Source organism: Schistocerca serialis, chromosome 4 (genome assembly GCF_023864345.2).
Source record: "Schistocerca serialis cubense isolate TAMUIC-IGC-003099 chromosome 4, iqSchSeri2.2, whole genome shotgun sequence".
In the NCBI taxonomy this organism is placed as follows: domain Eukaryota; kingdom Metazoa; phylum Arthropoda; class Insecta; order Orthoptera; family Acrididae; genus Schistocerca; species Schistocerca serialis.
In genome coordinates, this window is record NC_064641.1 from 884,928,898 (window position 1) to 884,952,120 (window position 23,223).

The 23,223-nt window shown below is 42.4% G+C and overlaps 1 protein-coding gene across 3 annotated transcripts in view; it reads left to right on the top strand.

Moving 5' to 3' along the window:
- Positions 1–6,680, top strand: part of LOC126473547 (nuclear receptor coactivator 5) — a 148,774-nt gene extending 142,094 nt beyond the window's left edge. For 2 of the 3 annotated variants that reach the window (XM_050100675.1, XM_050100676.1), the window contains one exon: positions 5,516–6,680. In XM_050100675.1, the coding sequence (XP_049956632.1) occupies positions 5,516–6,114 (599 nt within the window). In that variant the 3' untranslated portion in view covers positions 6,115–6,680. The remainder of the gene's footprint in view (positions 1–5,515) is intronic. The other variant, XM_050100674.1, reaches the window with a different exon arrangement.
- The last annotated feature ends 16,543 nt before the right edge of the window (positions 6,681–23,223 follow it).

The following is a 23,223-nucleotide window of genomic DNA, read 5'->3' on the forward strand; positions in this document are numbered from 1 at the left end:
GATAAAAACTACAGTCTTTCTGCCAAGAATCTGATTTGGAGAAAAAAATATAAATAACGACAATATTACTAATAGACAAGCCTACAAGTGTATAAATTCCACTATGAATTGTCTAGCCTTTGTGGATGATCTAGTGATAATTTCAGGCTCTGGAGATGTGGCAACAAAATAGCTTAACCAATTGAAGACACAGTTAACAAATCCTGGGCTTCAAATCTCATTTGAGAGGACACACTTTATGACAACCATAAAATCATCACCAAGAGAACTGGAGGTTGGACAAGGAAAGACTAAGCATGCAGAAACATTTAAATACCTATGTGAATGGATACAGCATAACCTATTTGAGAAAGAAGCCTTTGTATTGCTCATTAACAAAATGAAAATAGCCTAACAATTGACTAAAGGTATCTACAATAAGAGATCAATTTCATTAAGTGCCAAAATTAGACAATACCTGCCCTGTTATTATACCGTAGGCCTTATATGTGGCAGAGACTGTTACAAAGAAAGGTTTAATGTAGAAACATGAGGCCAAAGAAAGGAAGATTTTTCAAACAATCCTGGTCCCATCAAAGGAGGCATTACAACTGTGAACTATACTAACACATGGAGAAGATAGTGACATGTTTCAGAAAAGAAATATTGCCTTTCATGTCCATCCCATGAGTGAGCCCTGGAAGTATATTAACGTACTTTCAAGATAAGAAAACAAAGGCGTATGGTTCACAGAAATGAAGTCGGAAAAGGTCATTGAGAACTAAAATTTCTTCTTAAAGTGTCCATGAGCATGATCTGCTCCAGGAAACATGAATGCACAGATGTTTCCAGGAACAGCCGAAGCTGAATACAGGAAGACATGAACCCATGAGAGAAAAGAAAAACACCAAAAATGAAGGCAGGAGCATTGGGCGGCAGTTACAGCTCAGGGAAAGAAGCAGTTGACTTGACATGGTCTCTAGTTGACCAGGATGAAGAAGGAAAAATATTAATAAATATGGAAAAGATTTTGTGGTGTTTGATATCTACACTCATTGTTTTGTGTTTGGAAGCAGACAATATTTTTCACTGTGTAAATGTGTAACATAATAATAATAATAATAATAATAATAATATGTAAGTAATATTCACTTTCCTTTCAAATGGTACATAATTTGTTTACATAATAGGGTTAATAAATGTAAGTGAAAAAATGAATCAAAACTTTAAAAAGTGATTAATGTGTTTGTTATAATAGTACAATTTAATTTATCATATAATTTAAAATAGAGTGTTCAAATATTATACTTTATCAGAAAATGATACATCAGAAGTAGCAGTATTGAAATCTGATACTGAGTAATTTCGTCATTATTTTCCCTGTCGGTACAATGTAAAATTTTATTAACTTGTAAAGGCTCTTGGCTTTAAATAGCCATCCATGTACCATTTGCAAGATTCAGCATGAAAACTGCTCATTTTCTTTCTTCACTGAATCATTCATTTGGAAAATATGAAATCTGTGATTGTTAACGAGTGTACACTGCTTTATGTCATACATAGAGCATTAAGCTCTTGAACCATCTAAGTTTTTTCATCAATGAAAATGTCGACATCATCTGTTTGTGATGACGCAAAATTACTTTTGTAGGTTTCGTTTTTTGAAAAAAAATTTAGGTCTGACTTTTCCTTTAGTGTACAAAGCATCAGCATGATCAGCCTGTAAACACCTAAAATTCTGATAGACTTAACATAATGAGGATCTCTACTTTGGTGCTAATTCTGTGCAATTGATACAGTTAATATCATTATTATTTTTGTCCTAATTGGTGAACATGCCAACTAAATTTCTAATTCAGAAACATTATACATATTGATCAGATAATTATTAAAACATCAGTGTAGGAGGCTTTTACTAAATGTGTCAAGTTGGTTAATTTTGCTAATACAAAACATAAATCGCATATTCACTTCTTCGTGTTGACATTCATGATCATTTTTTTTTCAGTTCTTACGTGAGTTGCCTTCCGTTGAAAAGAGTAGCACTTACTCCCAAAGGTTATAAAGACTTACTTCATTTGCAAAGTTGATACCAAATGGTCAATCGCCCAATAATATTGTGAGACCTTTACCCAAAGCTTCCTTAAAATGATAATTCCTAGGACTTAACAAAAATTTGTATGTCTCGGTTGTGGAGGTCCTGTAATCATATATGGAATATCAAACCATTGTCAACTTTGTTGTTCAGAATCCTTGATTGAAAACATTGAAGAGCTGTGAAATATAATATGTGCTTCTACAGCTTTACTTGAACAAAGTCTAATGAGAAGCGATTCAGCTATTGTATCAAAGATTTGTGGAAGGAAATGCGATCTGGTGTAAGAAGTAAAATCCATCTACTATTTCAACATAGGTTTGCGTTGGCTATACTGTGTGGACTTGAGATTTCAGTGTCGGCTAATGTGGACTTGCCTGCTTAAACATTTCACCGGTACACCAAGGAGGAGAGGGCGGCATTGCTGCTAGAGGCAATGTCAGTGTCCACCCTCCCCTCTCTCCCTCTCCATCTCCATCATCTCCCTCCCTCTCTCTCTCTCTCTCTCTCTCCCTCCCTCCCTCCCTCCATCTCCCTCCCCCCCCCCTCTCTCTCTCTCTCTCTCTCTCTCTCTCTCTCTCTCTCTCTCTCACACACACACACACACACACACACACACACACACACACACACACAAATCCGTTGAGAGTAGTGGATCGGAGATGTCTCGTTCCATTGTTACCAATGCTTGTTTTAATAATTTTAATAATACTGTGAGGAAGTTAGTTACTGAACTGAACAGAATAGCTACATTGTTACACAGCTTCGCCATCACTGGTGGAGAAAGAAAATCATGATGACCCTAAGATTTGCTTATTTTTCCTAAGACAACCCTATTCACAATAAAATTACCAGCATTTTATTTATGATTATATAAGGAAACTTGGAGATGGTAATTTACTCTCACAGGCTTACCTATTTTCATCTGGCAACCTTTCTCTATTGCGTGGAAAAATGTAGGCAACCTTACTGTGACATTTTATTTATTTCTTTTACTCTTGATTGGTGCTAAATTTTATAATAAACTGCATGAGAATAGCTATCAAAAATTCTTTAATTAATTTTTAATTAATAATAGTTGTATAGGGATACAGGACAGCAACCCTGGCACATTTTATCCATATGTAGATCGCGTTGTATAGAATATACATTTTACTAGGAAAGTCAATGTGGGAAGGTTGAGTTAAAGTCAGGGTCTTAGACTAGACTAGTACCCTATCCATTACACCACGCAACCAGTCAGTAAAATACCACTTTTTAATGCTGTTGATCATCGCTATTAAGAAACCCCTCACTTGCAGAGGCGCACCAGGATGAGTTGCGGCAGGGTGTGGTGCGTGGGATCTTAACCTACATCACTGTATGGTTTCAAAAAGTCAATCCCACTGCTGGGGACCTCTCCTTGTGCAGTAATAGTGCACTCAAATTGTTACAGTGCTTATGGTGAGACTGCTCCACCTTGATCCAATTTGAGTGATGGATAATTTGCAAGTAGGGGCATTCAACATGTTGTCATGGCACAAGGTTTGGTATTGAGGTGGATTATTTAGGTACAGAGAACACTGCCTTGTGGTATCATTGTAGTAAATATTTGGATGGGCAATGTGAGCATGTGGAAACTAAGCAGTAAGTTGGCTTTTACACTAAATTGATGTCCTCAACACTGCCTGATTTAATTACATTATATTCCACTACACTGGCTTTACTTTTGTTAATGTTTTTCTTATATAACCTCTTCACAAGACATCTAGTATGTTGAACTGCTCTTCCAAGTCCTTTCTGTCTTTGACAGAATTATAATCTCACTGGCAGGCCTCAGACTTTTTATTTCTTCTCCTTGAATTGTAATCCCTCTTCCAAATTGATGCTTAGTTTCCTTCACAGCTTGCTTAATATACAGATAAAATAATGTTGGAGATAGACTACAACTATCACTCACTCCCTTCTGTCTTCTAAGATGAATCATATCAGCATTATTACTGTGCTTGTTCGTACATTTCTCTTGGACACACACTGATCTCTCCCCAGGTCAGCTTCTATCAGTATTCTGTTATTCTGTAAGTAATTGCAACCATGATAATAAATTATGGTCAGACACCTCTGCCCCTGTAAATGTTTTACATTTTAAAATATGATTTTGAAGTCTCTTGTCATATTATTATTCAGTCTATCTGAAACCTTCCAGTGTCTCTAGTTCTTGTCAAGCTTCTTTCCTGATTCTTAAAGTGAGAGCTGGCAGTGACGGAATTATGCCGTGTGGAAAAGTCCTCCAGCTGTCACCACCTTACATCTCTTTCTCTCAGCCCATGATCACTTACAACTTTTACTTCTCTTCTTTTTCATAATAAGATGTTCCAGTTCTTCAATACTAATAAACTTTTGTCTTGCTTAGCTATCTGATAATTTCTTTTATCTCATAAATTTTGGTTGTCCACCCAGGTCACATTGTAAGTTCTGCATGATATTTCAGCAAACAGATTCATTCCCATTTTCAGTTGATTTCTGATGGGTATTTCTCTGTTTGTGTTGGCGCCCTATATTTATAGCTGTTCCCCATCCCCATAACTGTGCAGTGGGTAGTAGTGGTAGTAGGTGTAAAGCTGTTCAGCTGCAAATGACAGTCTGCAGTCTGTGCTATCGCCTGGTGTGTGGGCCTCACTGTACAAGAACACTTCGCTTCTGCCCCCTCACCCCACTCGCCCCTCTCCCCCCTCAGCCTAGTTCGGGGTTCGATGCCTAACTCAGGTTGTTCATGGTGGCTCTCTTCTACCATGCATACAGTTCCCTAGTGTATGCCTAGATGCATTGGCAGTTGACCAACATGACCCAGGTTAACACCCGAGAAATCTAAAAGCCAGAAATACCCCAGGGAAACTTCACATCACAATTTTTTTTATCTCATCGTACATTCTTTCAATCTCTCATCTGTTGAATAGCTTTCTCATTTTTCTGTGCTTATTTTACCAAGCTGATAGAAGGCCACTTTTTCCTTCTTTCTGTTACGATATTTGTTGCTGTTTAATCACCACCACTTCTTCCTCCTTGCCCCCTGACTCAATCTACCCTTTCTTGATACATGAAAATGTTGAAACATTATTTTGAGTAACTTATTTTAGGGCATTATGACAGTAAATGCTCATTATAGGTAAAGAAAGTATAAGAAAGTATAAGTTGAGCAAATATCTTGGACAACTTCATGTGAAAAGAAAGAGGTTATTTCGGTCACAGGTGTATGATGGACAGCATTATGCATACTATTTTAAGGATTAAAAGCTGATTCTCGAAATCAATTGTGCTGTAAACAATTTTACATAAATGAAAAGAAATGAAAGCATTTTAATGTAGATAAGCTGGAACTGAAATAATGTTGGCAAATTAATTTCATACATGTGAATAGTATGTAATGCAGTTTCAGTTTCATTTCTTTTTCTTCTTTTACAGAGCCACCAGCAAAGCAGCAAGTGGATTTACAACATCGTATTCTGAACATTTTGAACAATTCAAACAGTGGCACTCCTGGCCACCCCAGCGGCGCTATTGGCAATATGAGTCACCCCAGCGGCGCTATTGGCAATATGAGTCACCCCAGCGGCGCTATTGGCAATTTGAGCCACCCCAGTGCTGGTATTGGCAGTATGAGCCACCCCAGTGCTGGTATTGGCAATATGAGCCACCCCAGCAGTGGTATTGGCAGTATGAGCCACCCCAGCAGCGGTATAGGCAGTATGAGCAGTATAACTGGTTTGAGTAATCTCAACAACATGAGTAACCTGGCCCCTGTTCCTCCGCCCACACCGGTGTCAGCACCAGCACCATCCAGCTGGTCAAGTGGCTCTCAACCAAGCACTCCTGCACCTCTCCTGAATGATCCGGCTGTACAAAAGGCACTTGACAGCTTAATGCAAGGCAACCTGCTCCACAAAATTACACCCACCTCTGCTTCTGGCCAAAGTGTCACTGTATCTACTTCGTCCACTCTCAGTACGCCACCAGCACAACCACTGTTTGGGGCATTTGCCTCATCTGGTCGACGATTCTAGATTTATATGTCAGTTGTATCCTCTTGTTCCCCGCATACCTTTGTAGGTATAAAGTAGATAGGAATGACAGTGTATATTTTTATTATAATTATTTTAGATCATGGTGTTCATGGATTCAGTGTAGGACACTCATTATAAGTTAAGTCATATTTGCATCTTTTTAACAAAATGTTTGATGGACTATTGATGTGGCCAATAGTATTTTCCTTTTTTTTAGCTATGCTGAGAAGAAAAAAAGCCATTTAGCAGGGAAAGTGCACACATACGTAAATAAACAGAGGGAGAGAGTGGATAGGTGTTTGATTGATGCATGTGGTTTGTGTGTGTTGACTTGCATACATAAATTCTCATGTAAAAGTGACATACTGAAATTCATATCTTGAGACAGAACATGCAAACATACAGATATTTGTAATCAGTCCAAGTAATGTTTTTAATTAAATTAATGGTAGTTGTGCTGACCCCAGTACTGTAGAAACTGTTTTGTTTGAAAGGAAAAAAAAAAAAAACAAAACAACAGAAGACTTGTTTTCCTATGGACAATTGTTTCTTTTGTGGGTTTTTTTGTTTTTTTTGTACCCCCCCCCCCCCCCCCCACTCCCCCCCCCCCTCCCCCCTTCATAGTGAATTTTCATAAACAGCTTCAGTGTCAGTATGAATGTTGGCACAAAAATGATTACATAGCTGCACAAAGCTGCAGGCATATGAAACATGGATAATCTTAACAAATAATTAACTTTCAATTGTCATGTAAAATATCTTGACTTAGTAGCTGACCACAGTAAAGTACAAATTTCTTTAAAATTTTTATACTGTGTGTGACTGAAAATGCTGACATACTCACAGAAGGTACTGTGTACAGATCTGTGGTTTTGTCATCGTCAGCTGTGCAAAATTTAATTGCATATTCCTGTGAGTGAATGCTTGATATCTCAGATCAAAATGTCATGACATAAAATTAAATTTGAATCCAGTGTTAAATTTTATTTGCTGGATGTTACTTGTGGAATATTTCATTGTATAGAATGAAGAAATAAATGTAATTTTTTTTCTATGTTTATCATTTTTCAATTGCAAATAAATGACTTCTTTCTTTCCACCATACATTTTCCAGGCACATAAACTGTTACAAGAATTAATAATTAAACAATCTGTTACAAGAATTAATAATTTTCAGGACTGTGTTAAATGCTGCATAGAGCACCTTTTTTTATAGAAGAGAGACTGTTGTTCCACATGCCTTCTCAGATAGACATTGATATTGTGTGTGTGTGTGTGTGTGTGTGTGTGTGTGTGTGTGTGTCAAGTGCAATAGGATATATAACACATTCCATTTAATGGGAAAACAGTGTGTTTACATCCCAGTCTGGATAATGGAAACACCCCAAGAAATTTACCATTAAATGTGTTTTCCCCTATGCTTGCCTTTTTATTTGACATATAATGTGCACATTCCTTCCTGCAGCATATTTGATATTACTTTCTCTTCTCGCAAAACACAGATCCATCATGTGAATGTTGTACTTTAAATGCGAATAGTTTTGTATAATACAATATTTATATTTGTTTTTTTCATTTGTATTATTTTATGATTATTTTAAATCTGATGTTATGCCAGTGTCTGGTCTGTGTGTCACCATATAAAAATGATAAAAATAAAAGAAAATGAATATGTAATCTGGAAATATTTTTTACTACATTACATTGCCTTACACATAGTTTCTACTTACAAAGGCATTTCTGTACTTGTCTGGATTATTTAAAAGTTTGCGTGCTTCCAGTTTTTGTGTAAGATATATTGTGATGGAAGCCCTTTTTTTTTTTTTACTCTGGGCCTTGTATGGAAATGTCTGTTGAAGCTAAGCTATTCAAACAAACATAATCCATATGTCATTAAAAGAAATTTAATTGAAGTTCAAGATGGAATGGGTGTATCCGCAGAGGAAATTAATGTACGGAGGTAATGAAATGAAGAAATAAAACTTAGCTGTTTGTGACTGGATATTATGACTTGCCAAGTGGGAAAGATTACTGTGATGGGACACTTTTATAAGAAGCTCAAAAGCATTGTAATGTTGTTACCAATACAACAAATCATTGTGTTACAAAAACCTTAAATAAATTTACAAAAATGTATGAGGTTTTGATAAAGCTATTCAAAACCGTGAAACGTAATACGTCAAAAATCTTGTGTGCATACTGCCGGTGGACATAGTGTTATTTAGTGAAGTACTTAAGATTACTGTCAAATGACCTCAGCTGACAGATCTCCGATGTTCTGAAGAACTACCTTGTTACATTAAATACGTTAAAACTGGACAGCTCTATAAAAATGAAGATTGTACTGAACAGAGATGAAAAAGTGAATAATGTTGGTGGTGTGTGAAGTCCTTGTAAATCAACAACAGAGAATATTTGCAAAAAATAAATAAAGTAACAAAAATGAGGTATGTGACAAACTTCAATGTTGATTACCTCCTCTAATAATCTGATAAGCTTTGACTAGTATCTGTGACTTATTAGTAGTAATATTTACATTATCAGTGTAATATGTTGTCATAACTAAATTAATAAATGGTTTTATCTCTTTTGTAACCATATACTGAAGTATAGTTAGTATTTTATTAGATAATTAAAAATAAAATATGTAATATATTCTTTTTTTTGCACATTAATCTTGATGCTCTTGTGCCCATTAATTAATTAGTTTTTTATGGTTAGACATTGTTGATTTGTTGTGCGTGTGTGTATGTGTGGGGGGGGGGGGGGGCAGTGTCTATAATCTGTAATACTAATGGTTCGTTGATGCTGTGGGTATGCTTCAAAGGCACTGCATTGTTGTCATCAGGCTAGTGTATTCATCCATTTTTCCTAACTATTTCCACTCTTAATACAAGTCAGTTTACTGGTGTTTTAGCTTTCTCATGTGTAGTATCCATTTCATTATGATTGACCCCTTGCTTCAGGATTCTCTTGTGGTTTCACAGTGTGATGCAATTAATGTTGTAGCATCACCCCAAAGTATTGAATGTCTCTGGTTTCATTTGATGTGTAAGTGTTAAGGTTGTGAAGGGATGGAATTCATGGACATATTATTGATAAAGTTTGGTTTCCAACCTTTTTGCAAATTGTCATAAAATCTCTTGTTTAATTGACATTTTCTTGCACTGTATGCTCTCAGATGCTGTGTTGTCAACTCCTTGTCCTGGAAGTTGCAATCGACTCTCGTCATGGTGATCTGTGAAGAGGAAATATATTTTAGTATTTCTGCAGACAGAAAAGAAGTATACCTTATCTACTGGCCACTTACAGATTTGAGTGCCCTGCATACTGAAAACATTGGCAAAATCCTGATCAATTAATTGTGTGCACAGTTAACATATCTTCAATGTAAATATCTACATAAATTATGTTTTTACTACAATTTCCTTGTTATTGCACTGCAACAACAGCACAATGCTACTGTGCTCAATTGCAGTCCTGCATGGATTGCTGTAAAGAAAGAATGATTTTGCAAGTCAGCAAGGTATGACATATTGATTTTCATTATGCACTTGATTGATGAAATGAGAGTTCATTTCTTACAAAATGGATATTGGTTCAGGAGGAGTAATGTTCTGTTGCCACATACAGACTGACTTATATTTTGCTGATGCACAATAGACACACACTAGTAGTATTTATGTTACGTTTAATTTTACTAAATTATTTTACATGTATTCAAAAGATGATTTGGTACGGGTCATCATACTCTCCTCTGTGTCCAAGGAGGATTGGATCTGATTTAGAAAGTCTAATGTTGCAAAGACAGTATGAATTAGCGTAGACTTACTCACCATCTAGAGGGGGCATTGAGCAGCAAAAGTTCTTAACAGTGTAATTGACTGCTTTTCTGCGAATGGTATCATGTTGTTGCTGTTGTTGTTGTTGTTGTTGTTGTTGTCTTCAGTCCTGAGACTGGTTTGATGCAGCTCTCCACGCTACTCTATCCTGTGCAAGCTTCTTCATCTCCCAGTACGTACTGCAGCCTACTTCCCTCTGAATCTGCTTAGTGTATTCATCTCTTGGTCTCCCTCTACAATTTTTACCTTCCACGCTGCCCTCCAGTACTAAATTGGTGATCCCTTCATGCCTCAGAACATGTCCTACCAACCGATCCCTCCCCCTGCGGGTTCGGGGGTTAGAATAGGCCCGCGGTATTCCTGCCTGTCGTAAGAGGCAACTAAAAGGAGTCTCAAACGTTTCGGCCTTATGTGACGGTCCCCTGTCGGGTTTGACCTCCATATCTCAAAATTTTTCCGAAGAGCGAGCCGATTGGGGAAGGGCGCCTTACTTGGTGCATTGTGTCCGTGTTGTGTTGAGAACTTTCGCCATCTTATTCGTCGTTTCATTGCAGTCTTGCCCGCTCTCCATCTCTTGGGCATCGATGCGCCCCTGCGTGCACTTTCTGCCAAGCACTGTGCGGGGCCATTTTCTGCACTGACGACGCCCATGGACCACATGTCACCTAACATCCAGCACGGTAGCCAGTCCGTTGTGGTGGGGCCGCCATGTACCCTCTTGGTTGTAGCCCCCTGACAACACAGGGGTCGCTCTACTGATGCCTGCGCCGTTCACTCCCCACGTATGCCAAGGAGTAGATGCCCATCTCCCTGGGGCATCAGGACTCCCGGCAATGGCCATCCTGCCAGGTGGCTATTGCTGTGGCTGGGTGGCGCCCGTGGGGAGGGCCCTTGGTCGGAGTAGGTGGCATCAGGGCGGATGACCCGCAATGAAGCGTGGTACATCATCTCTCGCTGGCGGCCAGCCGCCAGCAGTCTCTAAGCGTTCTCGGGCTCAATTTAATGCTCAGAAGTACGATCCGAAAACGTTCCCCTCCCTGGCCACGCCGTGGGAAGAGCGTAAGTCTCAGGATGGAGGTAACAGTTATTCGCCCCGATTCTTAGTTTGCACGAGAGCTGATGGGGAGTCTTTTCTCTCCACAAAGCCTCAGTTCTTCGTCGAGCATTTAGAGGACAAGTTTGGGGAGGTGGAGGGCTTGTCTAAAATGCGCTCTGGGTCAGTACTGATACAAACGGCATCCTCCGCCCAGTCCCGCAGGTTACTTGCTTGTGACAAGTTGGGGGATGTTAACGTTTCTATTACACCACATAAGCGTTTAAATATGGTCCAGGGTGTTATTTTCCATAGGGATCTCCTTTTGCAGTCTGATGACGAGCTGCGCGCCAACTTAGAACGTAGAGGTGTTCATTTCGTCCGGCGCGTTCATCGGGGTCCGAGGGACAATCAGGTTGCTACCGGTGCCCTCATCTTGGCCTTCGAGGGTGATACGTTACCGGAAAAGGTCAAGGTGATGGTCTACCGATGTGACGTCAAGCCCTATATCCCTCCCCCGATGCGGTGCTTCAAGTGCTGGAAGTTCGGCCATATGTCTTCCCGCTGCACTTCCAGCCTCACATGTCGCGATTGCGGACGCCCATCTCATCCCGATACTCCATGTGCCCCGCCTCCCATCTGCGTTAACTGCGGGGAGCACCATTCACCTTGCTCGCCTGACTGCAAAGTCTTTCAGAAAGAGCGCAAAATCATGGAATATAAGACCCTGGACCGGCTGACCTATACTGAGGCCAAACGGAAATATGACAGACTCCATCCTGTGAGAATGACATCTACTTATGCAGCTGCTACAACAACTGTGCTAGCTCCATCAGTTTCGAGACTTCCAGCCAGCTCGATAAGCAGTAAGATTCCTCCTGCCCCCTTGCCCGTGCGGGGCTCTACCCAACCGGTTGCTCCTGCACTACCTACCTCAGGAGCAACCTCCTCCCACCCGTCGGGGACGTCCGCCCCCGCTTCTCAGCCGGAGAAGCGTCTAACTTCTTCGACTACTCTCGCCCGTAAGAGTTCCCTTGGGACCCTCCCTTCCCAGGGTTCCACCAGCGGGAAGGATGACGGCCACCAGTGGCATAAGTCCTCACCAGCGGCCGGGCGTAGGGCTTCACGATCCTCCTCTGTCCCGGAGACTGAATCGGTGAAGCCTTCCCAGCCGGTGAAACCCAAGATTCAGCGAGAGAAGTCCAAGAGGAAGACCTCTAAGGCCAAAGAACTTGCGGTGGCACCAACCCCACCGCACCTTTCGCGCTCTGCGTCTGAGGATGAAGTCGAGATTCTAGCGTCCGCTGAGGACCTTGATCTCGCTGGTCCCTCAAACGCCATGGATGCCTCTCGTACGGGTACTGAATCGGTGGCAGTGAGTGAACAAGCGGCGTAAATTGCCTTCCCAGTCCTTTCACGCCTTTCTCAGCCATGGACAATACCATCCTCCAGTGGAACTGCGGCGGTTTTTTCCACCATTTAGCTGAGCTCCGCCAACTTCTCAGCCTTCGCCCTTTCTTCTGCATTGCTCTCCAGGAAACTTGGTTTCCAGCGATGCGAACCCCCGCCCTCCGTGGCTATTGGGGTTATTACAAGAACCGAGCAGCTTATGAAAGGGTGTCTGGTGGCGTCTGCATATATGTCCTTCACACTCTGCACAGCGAGTCTGTCCCTCTCCAGACGCCTTTAGAGGCTGTCGCTGTACGCGTATGGACGCCACAGGCTATTACCGTCTGCAGTCTTTACATTCCACCGGATGGTGATGTCTCGCAGCATGTCCTGGCTGCACTGGTCGCCCAATTGCCGCCACCTTTCTTGCTATTGGGCGACTTCAACGCCCATAACCCTCTGTGGGGTGGGTCAGTGGCCACAGGTCGAGGCGCCATCGTTGAACATTTGTTGTCGCAGCTCGATCTCTCGCTGTTAAATGATGGCGCCTTCACACACTTCAGTGTGGCGCATGGCACCTACTCCGCCATTGACCTTTCCATCTGTAGCCCTAGCCTCTTACCGTCTGTCCAATGGAGTGTGCATGACGACCTGTGTGGTAGTGACCACTTTCCGCTCTTTTTGTCACTACCACAGCGTCACTCTTCTGAACGCCCTAGCCGATGGGCTATGAATAAGGCTGACTGGGATTTGTTCTCCTCCACTGCAGCTTTTGAGCCTCTCTCTACTGATGACATTGATGCGGTGGTTCAATCTGTCACCACCGGCATCGTTACTGCCGCCGAATCTGCCATTCCCCGTTCTTCTGGGTCCGCTCGGCGGAAGGCTGTGCCTTGGTGGTCGCCTGAGATCGCTGAAGTGATTAAAGATCGCCGGCGGGCGCTCCAGCGTCACAAGCGACATCCCTCCTTAGCCCACCTTATCGCCTTCAAACGGCTGCGTGCGCGGGCCCGCCTCCTTATCCGCCAAGGCAAGAAGGAGTGCTGGGAGCGGTATGTGTCCACCATTGGCCTCCATGTCACTCCCTCGCAGGTCTGGGCGAAGATTCGACGCGTCTACGGCTATCGGACCCCTGCCAGCGTCCCTGCGCTGTCACTGAATGGAGCCGTTTGTACCGACTCCGACGTCATTGCAAATCGCTTAGCAGAGCATTTTGCTATGAGTTCCGCTTCTGCGAATTACCCCCAGGCCTTCCGCTCCATTAAAGAGCGGCTGGAATGTCGGAGCCTTTCGTTTCGCACCAACCACCCGGAATTTTACAATGCTCCATTCAGTGAGTGGGAATTTCGCAGTGCCCTAGCTGCTTGCCCTGATACCGCTCCTGGGCCAGATGGCATCCACTGTCAGATGCTGAAACACCTTTCAGTGGACTGCCAGCGGCGCCTTCTCGATCTTTACAACCGTCTTTGGGTCGAGGGGGAGTTTCCGTCGCAATGGCGGGAAGGCATTGTCATCCCCGTTTTGAAACCTGGGAAGACCCCTCTGGAGGTGGACAGCTACCGTCCCATTAGCCTCACCAACGTTCTTTGTAAGTTGCTTGAACGGATGGTGAGCCGGCGCTTGCATTGGGTACTGGAGTCTCGGGGACTTCTGGCTCCATCTCAGGGTGGGTTCCGTAAAGGCCGCTCCGCCACCGACAATCTGGTGAGCCTGGAGTCGGCCATCCGTACTGCCTTTTCCCGCCGTCAGCACCTGGTCGCTGTCTTTTTCGACATGCGGAAGGCGTACGATACGACATGGCGTCATCACATTCTTTCTACGCTTCATGGATGGGGTCTTCGGGGTCCTCTGCCGATTTTTATCCGCAATTTTCTGTCGTGTCGTACCTTCCGCGTGCAAGGAGAACGGTGTGCCACAGGGCTCTGTTTTAAGTGTCTGTCTGTTTTTAATCGCCATTAACGGGCTTGCTGCGGCCGTGGGAAATTCTGTCTCCGCTTCCCTGTATGCTGACGACTTCTGCCTTTATTACAGCTCTACTGGCATTGCAGCTGTTGAACGTCAGCTACAGGGCGCTATCCGTAAGGCGCAGTCTTGGGCTGTAGCGCATGGGTTTCAGTTTTCGGCAGCCAAGACCTGCGTTATGCATTTCTGCCGGTGCCGAACAGTCCATCCTGAGCCGCGGCTTTATCTTGCCGACGAACTCCTTGCTGTGGTGGAGACCCACAGGTTTTTGGGGGTGGTTTTCGATGCCCGGTTGACTTGGCTGCCTCATATCCGGCAGCTGAAACAGACGTGTTGGCGGCATCTAAACGCTCTGAGATGCTTGAGCAACACCCACTGGGGCGCCGACCGCTCTACACTGTTGCGGCTCTACCAGGCGTTAATCCAGTCCCGTCTGGATTATGGGAGCCTGGCTTATGGCTCAGCATCCCCATCTGCGTTACGGGTGCTGGACCCGATTCTCCACAGCGGGATACGCCTTGCCACTGGTGCTTTCCGCACCAGCCCTGTGGACAGCGTACTAGTGGAGGCAGGTGTACCTCCACTGCGGTTCCGACGCCAACGTTTGCTGGCCGCTTATGCTGCCCATGTTCTAAGCTCGCCCGGGCATCCAAACTATCGTCTCCTGTTCCCGCGGTCGGTCGTCCGTATGCCAGAACGTCGGCCCCGGTCTGGTTGTACAATAGCGGTCCGCGTCAAGGAGCTTCTCTCTGGGCTCCAGGGTTTCACTGTTCCACCTCCTTTCCGGGCTACTTTGCATACACGCCCATGGTGTGTTCGTCGCCCTAGCCTTCGGCTCGACTTGGCACAGGGCCCTAAGGACTCAGTCCCTCAAGCGGCCTTCCGCCGCCGCTTTTATTCCATCCTGGCCACGTATCAGGGCTGTGGTGTTGTTTACACTGACGGTTCGATGGTTGCTGGTCGTGTCGGATATGCGCTCACTCTAGGGGACCTTTCCGAACAACGTTCCTTGCCGGATGGCTGCAGCGTTTACACTGCTGAACTGGTCGCCATCTTTCGTGCCCTAGAGTATATCCGCTCCTGCTCAGGTGAGTCCTTCGTTATCTGTAGCGATTCCCTGAGCGGTTTACGAGCTCTCGACCAGTGTTTCCCTCGTTCTCGTTTGGTGATGGCTATCCACGAGTCTCTGCATACTCTCGCCTGTTGCGGCCGCTCTATGGTCTTTGTGTGGACCCCCGGTCATGTCGGTATCCCGGGTAACGAACATGTTGACCGCCTGGCGAAAGAGGCCACCAGTAAGCCATCTCTGGACGTTGGCCTCCCAGAGACTGATTTGCGGGCAGTCTTCCGCCGCAAAATCTTGGCGCTATGGGACGATGAATGGCGCGAACTGCCAATGCGCAATAAACTCCGTGCTGTCAAGGAGACGACGGCTGTGTGGCGGTCATCCCTGCGAGCCACTCGCAGGGACTCAGTAGTTCTTTGCCGGCTCCGCATTGGCCACTCCCGGCTGACACACAGTTATTTACTGCGCCGGGAGGACCCTCCTCTATGTCGCTGTGGGGCAGCTTTGACAGTGGCCCACATTTTGCTGGCCTGCCCCCTTTTAGCAGTGGTCAGGCAGACATTTGCGCTGCCTGCTACGCTCCCTGCCCTTTTAACAGACGACTCCACTATGGCTGACTTAGTTTTACGTTTTATTCGGGCAGGGAGATTTTATCATTTACTCTGAGTGTTTCTGTTTTATTTTATTGTTTTGTGTTGACTCTGGCCTTTGGCCTATGATTTTCCACTGGTTTTTTAATGTGTTTCTAAGTGGTTGGCTTTTCCTTATTTATTTCTATGGTCGGCCAACCACCGTCACACTCTGTGTGGTTTTAGTTCGTTTTGTCTTGTCCTTGTCTCCGTTTCTCTTGTTCTGTATCGTCTGTGATCTCTTCTGTTCCTTGTTTTTATTCTCTGTGGGTGTTCTTTGTCTTTGGAAAAAGGGACCGATGACCGTTGCAGTCTGGTCCCTTTAATCCCTCCAAACCAACCAACCAACCAACCGATCCCTTCTTCTTGTCAAGTTGTGCCACAAACTCCTCTTCTCCCCAATTCTACTCAATAGCTCCTCATTATTTATGTGATCTACCCATATAATCTTCAGCATTCTTCTGTATAACTACATTTCGAAAGCTTCTATTCTCTTCTTGTCCAAACTAGTTATCGTCCATGTTTCACTTCCATACGTGGCTACACTCCATACATAAACTTTCAGAAACGACTTCCTGACACTTAAATCTATACTCGATGTTAACAAATTTATCTTCTTCAGAAACACTTTCCTTGCCATTGCCAGTCTACATTTTATATCCTCTCTACTTTGATCATCATCAGTTATTTTGCTCCCAAAATAGCAAAACTCCTTTACTACTTTAAGTGTCTCATTTCCTAATCTAATTCCCTCAGCATCACCCGACTTAATTTGACTACATTCCATTATCCTTGTTTTGCTTTTGTTGATGTTCATCTTATATCCTCCTTTCAAGACACTGTCCATTCCGTTCAGCTGCTCTTCCAAGTCCTTTGCTGTCTCTGACAGAATTACAACGTCATCGGTGAACCTCAAAGTTTTTATTTCTTCTCCGTGGATTTTAATACCTATTCCGAATTTTTTTTTTGTTTCCTTTACTGCTTGCTCAATTTACAGATTGAACAACATCGGGGAGAGGCTACAACCCTGTCTCACTCCCTTCCCAACCATTGCTTCCCTTTCATGTCCCTCGACTCTTATAACTGCCATCTGGTTTCTGTGCAAATTATAAAGAGCCTTTCGCTCCCTGTATTTTACCCCTGCCACCTTCAGAATTTGAAAGAGAGTATTCCAGTCAACATTGTCAAAAGCTTTCTCTAAGTTTAAAAATGCTAGAAATGTTGGTTTGCCTTTTCTTAATCCAGCTTCTAAAATTAGTCGTGGGGTCAGTATTGCCTCACGTGTTCCCATATTTCTACGGAATCCAAACTGATTTTCCCCGAGGTTGGGTTCTATCAGTCTTTCCATTCGTCTGTAAAGAATTCGCATTAGTATTTTGCAGCCGTGACTTATTAAACTGATAGTTCGGTAATTTTCACATCTGTCAATGCCTGCTTTCTTTGGGATTGGAATTATTATATTCTTCTTGAAGTCTGAGGGTATTTCGCATGTCTCATACATCTTGCTCACCAGATGCTAGAATTTTGTCAGGACTGGCTCTCCCAAGGCTGTCAGTAGTTCTAATGGAATGTTGTCCACTCCCGGGGCCTTGTTTCTGATCAGTTCTTTCAGTGCTCTATCAAACTCTTCACGCAGTATCATATCTCCCATTTCATCTTCATCTACATCCTCTTCCATTCCCATAACATTGTCCTCAAGTACATCGCCCTTGTGTAGACCCCCTATATACTCCTTCCACCTTTCTGCTTTTCCTTTTTTTGCTTAGAACTGGGTTCCCATACGAGCTCTTGATATTCATACAAGTTGTTCTCTTTTCTCCAAAGGTCTCTTTAATTCCTGTAGGCAGTATTTGTCTTACTCCTCTACATTCTTACATTTGTCCTCTAGCCATGCCTGCTTAGCCATTTTGCACTTCCTGTCGATCTCATTTTTGAGGCGTTTGTATTCCTTTTTGCCTGCTTCATTTACTGCATTTTTATATTTTCTCCTTTCGTCAATTAAATTCAGTATTTCTTCTGTCACCCAAGGATTTCTAGGTGCCCTCGTCTTTCTACCTACTTGATCCTCTGCTGCCTTCACTACTTCATCCCTCAAAGCTACCCATTCTTCTTCTTTATTTCTTTCCCCCATTCTTGTCAATTGTTCCCTTATGCTCTCCCTGAAACTCTGTACAACCTCTGGTTTGGTCAGTTTATCCAGGTCCCATCTCCTTAAATTCCCACCTTTTTGCAGTTTCTTTAGTTTTAATCTACAGTTCATAACCAATATATTGTGGTCAGAGTCCACATCTGCCCCTGGAAATGTCTTACAATTTAAAACCTGGTTCCTAAATCTCTGTCTTACCATTATATAATCTATCTGATACATTTCAGTATCTCCAGGCTTCTTCCGTGTATACAACCCTCTTTTATGATTCTTGAACCAAGTGTTAGCTATGTTTAAGTTGTGCTCTGTGCAAAATTCCACCAGGCGGCTTCCTTTTTCGTTTCTTACCCCCAATCCATATTCACCTACTACGTTTCCTCTTCTCCCTTTTCCTACTACCAAATTCCAGTCACCCATGACTTAAATTTTCGTCTCCCTTCACTATTTGAATAATTTCTTTTATTTGATCATACATTTCTTCAATTTCTTCGTCATCTGCAGAGGTAGTTGGCATATAGACTTGTACTACTGTCGTAGGCGTGGGCTTCGTGTCTATCTTGGCCGCAACAATGCGTGCACTGTGCTATTTGTAGTAGCTTACCTGCATTCCTATTGTTTTATTCATTATTAAACCTACTCCTGCATTACCCCTATTTGATTTTGTATTTATAACCCTGTATTCACCTGACCAAAAGTCTTGTTCCTCCTGCCACCGAACTTCACTAATTCCTACTATATCCAACTTTAACCTATATCCATTTCCATTTCTACATTTTCTAACCTACCTGCCCAATTAGGGATCTGACATTCCACGCTCCGATCTGTAGAACGCCAGTTTTCTTTCTCCTGATAACGACGTCCTCCTGAGTAGTCACCGTCCGGAGATCCGAATGAGGGACTATTTTACCTCCAGAATATTTTACCCAAGAGGATGCCATCATCATTTATCCATACAGTAGAGCTGCATGCCCTCGGGAAAAATTACCGCCGTAGTTTCCTCTTGCTTTCAGCCGTTCGCAGTACCAGCACAGCAAGGTTGTTTTGGTTAATGTTGCAAGGCCAGATCAGTCAATCATCCAGACTGTTGCCCCTGCGACTACTGAAAATGCTGCTCCCCTCTTCAGGAACCATACATTTGTCTGGCCTCTCAACAGATACCCCTCCGTTGTGGTTGCACCTACGGTACGGCTATCTGTATCGCTGAGGCACGCAAGCCTCCCCACCAATGGCAAGGTCTATGGTTCATGGTTCATGGTCAATTTTAAATTGACGCAACATATTCAGTTCTGCACATCTTCAGCTACTGCACCAGTGAGAAGTGTAAAACGTGGTGAAATAATAAATAGGATGGAAACTTCAAAATTTTAGGTGTCTGTATTAAAAGCTGAGAATTTAAACTGGATAGAGCACAGTTTGTAACTCCTAAAACAACTTAGTTCAGCCACATTTGCACTTGACATATTTAGCATATTTTCATTCAATAATGTCATGTGGAGTAATGTTCAAGGGCAATTCATCTTTATGAAAGTAAGTCATTATTGCTGAAAAATCTGCTGTGGGAATAATATGCGGTGTTCATTTTGTAGACATCTGTTTAAAAAGTTGGGAATTTTGACTACTGCTTCATGGTACATTTATTACCACATGAAGTATGTTGTATGTACCCAATTACAAACCTAGAAGGAAAACATGTCATTATTTCGCATTAACCCTTAACTACTATTGACCGTCTGTCAGACCGCTACAAATTTTTGTGTCGAGATATTTCTCACACCCCTGCAAAGCCAAATGGACTCTTCCGGGTACCTTCTTACTGGCTGTCAAGCTACACGTGCCAGCATTCTTGCATTGTTGCTGCTCTTTGTTTCATAATTATTAGCCTTGAGACGTCTCACAGACATATCATAGGGTTTGCGTGCTGCGTTTTTGTTGCATGGTACTGTTTCTCCATGGCAGGGAGAGCTGGGCCTTCTATGCAGCGTGTGTTATGTGAGGCAGATGTGGACGTTCAAGATTGCCCCGTTGAATCTTCGGATGAAGACTTTGATGACAGCGATAATGACCCTGGTTTTGAGATATTTAGTGATCACGACACTAATTCAGAGCAGGAAACTGAAAGTCATGAAGATGTGACAACTGATGACGATGGAGCTTACTTCTTCGGTAAAAACAGATGTTTTCAATGGAGAAAAAAGCAGCCAGCAGCTAACGTAAGAACAAGGCAACACAACATCGTCTTGCAGCTTCCTGGACTGCGACCGATGGCGAAAAGTCTTGGAGAAAACCCTGCTGTTTTGGAGGTATGGAAACTTTTCTTTACACCAGACATTCTAGACAAAATCATTCAATGGACACATCTGAAAATATCTAAGCTTAGAGCACAGTATGCTAATGATCGCTTATCCTATCTACAAGATGGTGTTATTGAATTGAAGGCTCTAATTGGTCTATTAGTGTATTCAGCCATTTTCAAGTCGGGGGAACGAGTCTGTTTAAAGCTTGTTTGCAACCGATGGAACAGGCAGAGATGTTTTCAGATGCACTGTTAACAAAGAAAGATTTCTGTTTTTATTGTCTGCATTATGATTTGACAATCCAGATGATCGGGTGGAAAGAAAGAAAATAGACAAATCAGCAGCAACTTCACAAATCTTTTTGCGTTTCACCGAAAACAGCCAACTTAGCTACTCTGTAGGTGCAACAGTGTGTGTCAATGAAATGCTTGTTCCTTTTCATAGAAGGTGTGGGTTTAGAATGTACATGCCATACAAACCGGCAAAGTATGACCTGAAAGTTCAGTGTTTGACTGACGCTCGTACAAATTACTTGTACAATGCACACATTTATTCTGGAAAAGGCAGCGACGGTCACACCCTTCCCAGCCATGAGAAGGGTCACAGTGTTCCCATACAGGCTGTTCTTCGATTGGTGAAACCCATTGAAAACACAAGGCGAAATGTTGCAGGTGATAGCTGGTACTCATCAGTAGAACTAGTCAATGAACTTTCAAAAAAAAGGTCTCACATATGTTGGTACACTGAAAAAGAACAAAAAGGAGATCCCACAGAACTTCTTACCTAACAAGAAACGTGGTGTGAAGACATCTCTTGTACGGTTTTACAGAAGAAATGACACTGGTTTCCTTCGTGCCCGAGAAGTCCAAAGCTGCAATACTGATCTCTTCTATGCACCATTCAGTAAACAATGATCCTGAATCAGGAAAACCTGAGATCATCGTGTTTTATAACACAACAAAAGGTGGTGTGGACTGTCTCGACCAAAGGTGTGCAGCTTATTCGTCAAGTCGCTGGACAAGAAAATGGCCTTTGGCCGTTTTCTTCACATTAGTGGATGTTGCTTGCGGTGTAAATTGTTACGTGGTACATTAAGCTTTTCCAAAGGCGGAGGTAATGACGAGATTGAGCTTCATGAAGACTCTAGCAAGAGACCTTGTTGAACCTCATATGAAGCGTAGAATTTCTATTGGACGCTTGCCACAAGAGTTGAGTGGCACCATCAGAAGAATACTTCACTTACAAGATGAGCCTCAGACACCGAAAGAAGAATTTGAAAAACGTGTGCCTTTTGCCCTCCTTGTCTGAAGAGGAAAACAAGGTATCCTTGTCAACAGTGTGGTGTTCTGATTTGTTTGGAGTGTTTCAGGAAGGTCTGTGTGAAGTGTTTGCAGGTGGAAATTGACTAAAGTATGATTCATTGGCACATGAGAAAAAGTATTTAGTTTTTACTTGAAATTTTAGAAGTAAAATGTGACAAAGTTTCTCCATTCATAGACTTATGGACTGAAATATTCGCTCTACATTGCAAAAATGAGTCGTAAACTGAAAGCAGAGTTCGCACACAATTTATCGTATGTCAAGTTGGATTTTTTCACCTAGTTGTATTGCCAATTTGTAATATAATCCCTCTGATGGAAATCTGTGTGTGAGTAGAGAGCTAACAACTTGCTGTTATTTTCGTAACTCATAAAATAAAAATATACTCCAGATTTCGCTTTGTTTTAATTGTCGAAGGGTTTAAAATACTGAATGGTTTTAAAAAAGTCAATTTTCTACAAAGGCCACCTCTAAGAAGTGTAATGAATGACAGGAAGTCAATAAAGTATATATATTCTGCAAAATTCTCATTTGATATATATAAAATATAAAAATGCGGTCTGAGAGACCTCTCCACAGTAATTGTGTTCCTGTGAATGACCATAGTAGTTAAGGGTTAAGGTTGTTTTCAGCACAAAAATAGTGCATAATACTGCAACCAAAATTTTGATGACTTACCCCATGATATACAATGTCTGACAGGTAGCAAAGTACAATTTGAAAATAAACTGAAAAAATCTCTTCTTGACAAATTATTCTAGAATTTCTGTTATTGTATTGTGTAAAAAATGGGTAGCAATTACTAACTCACATCTGTATATTTAATAATTAAAAAAAGCCTTATAAATGTTCAGCATGTTGCCACATTTACAAATTTGTGATGTAAATGTAAAATGACTTGTTTCACTTCATTAAGATTTATTGTGCAAATGTTCTGTGGAAAATAGAGGCACGAAACCAACTATCACACACACACACACACACACCTGCGGCCAAGGAGGGGCGACAGTCGGGCCTATGTTGGGAGTTGTTTGTATGTGGCTACTGTCCATATTCCATCTTTCCCATTGTTTTAATATTATGAAGGGTCATTATTGAGTTGGTGATTGATGTCACATTTTTGAGAGTGTACAACTGAATTACCAGTTATATTTCAAGGGAACAGTTTCTGGCCCTGAGTAAGCTGAAATTTTTAAACACCATGAACTGTACTTAAAATGTTTATTAGCCATCATAAAGAATTAATAACTGATGCACATAACTGTTATAGAGATACATATGTAGGAGACTTTGTTTCTGCTTTTATGTACAGTCGTTAGTTCCTCTGTATCAGATGCCGCTAAACAAAAAAATGTAGTTGAGAGAGAAAACACAGACTCATGTTACAAACCCCACAGTAAAACTGACTATAGATGCCATGGTTGGCAA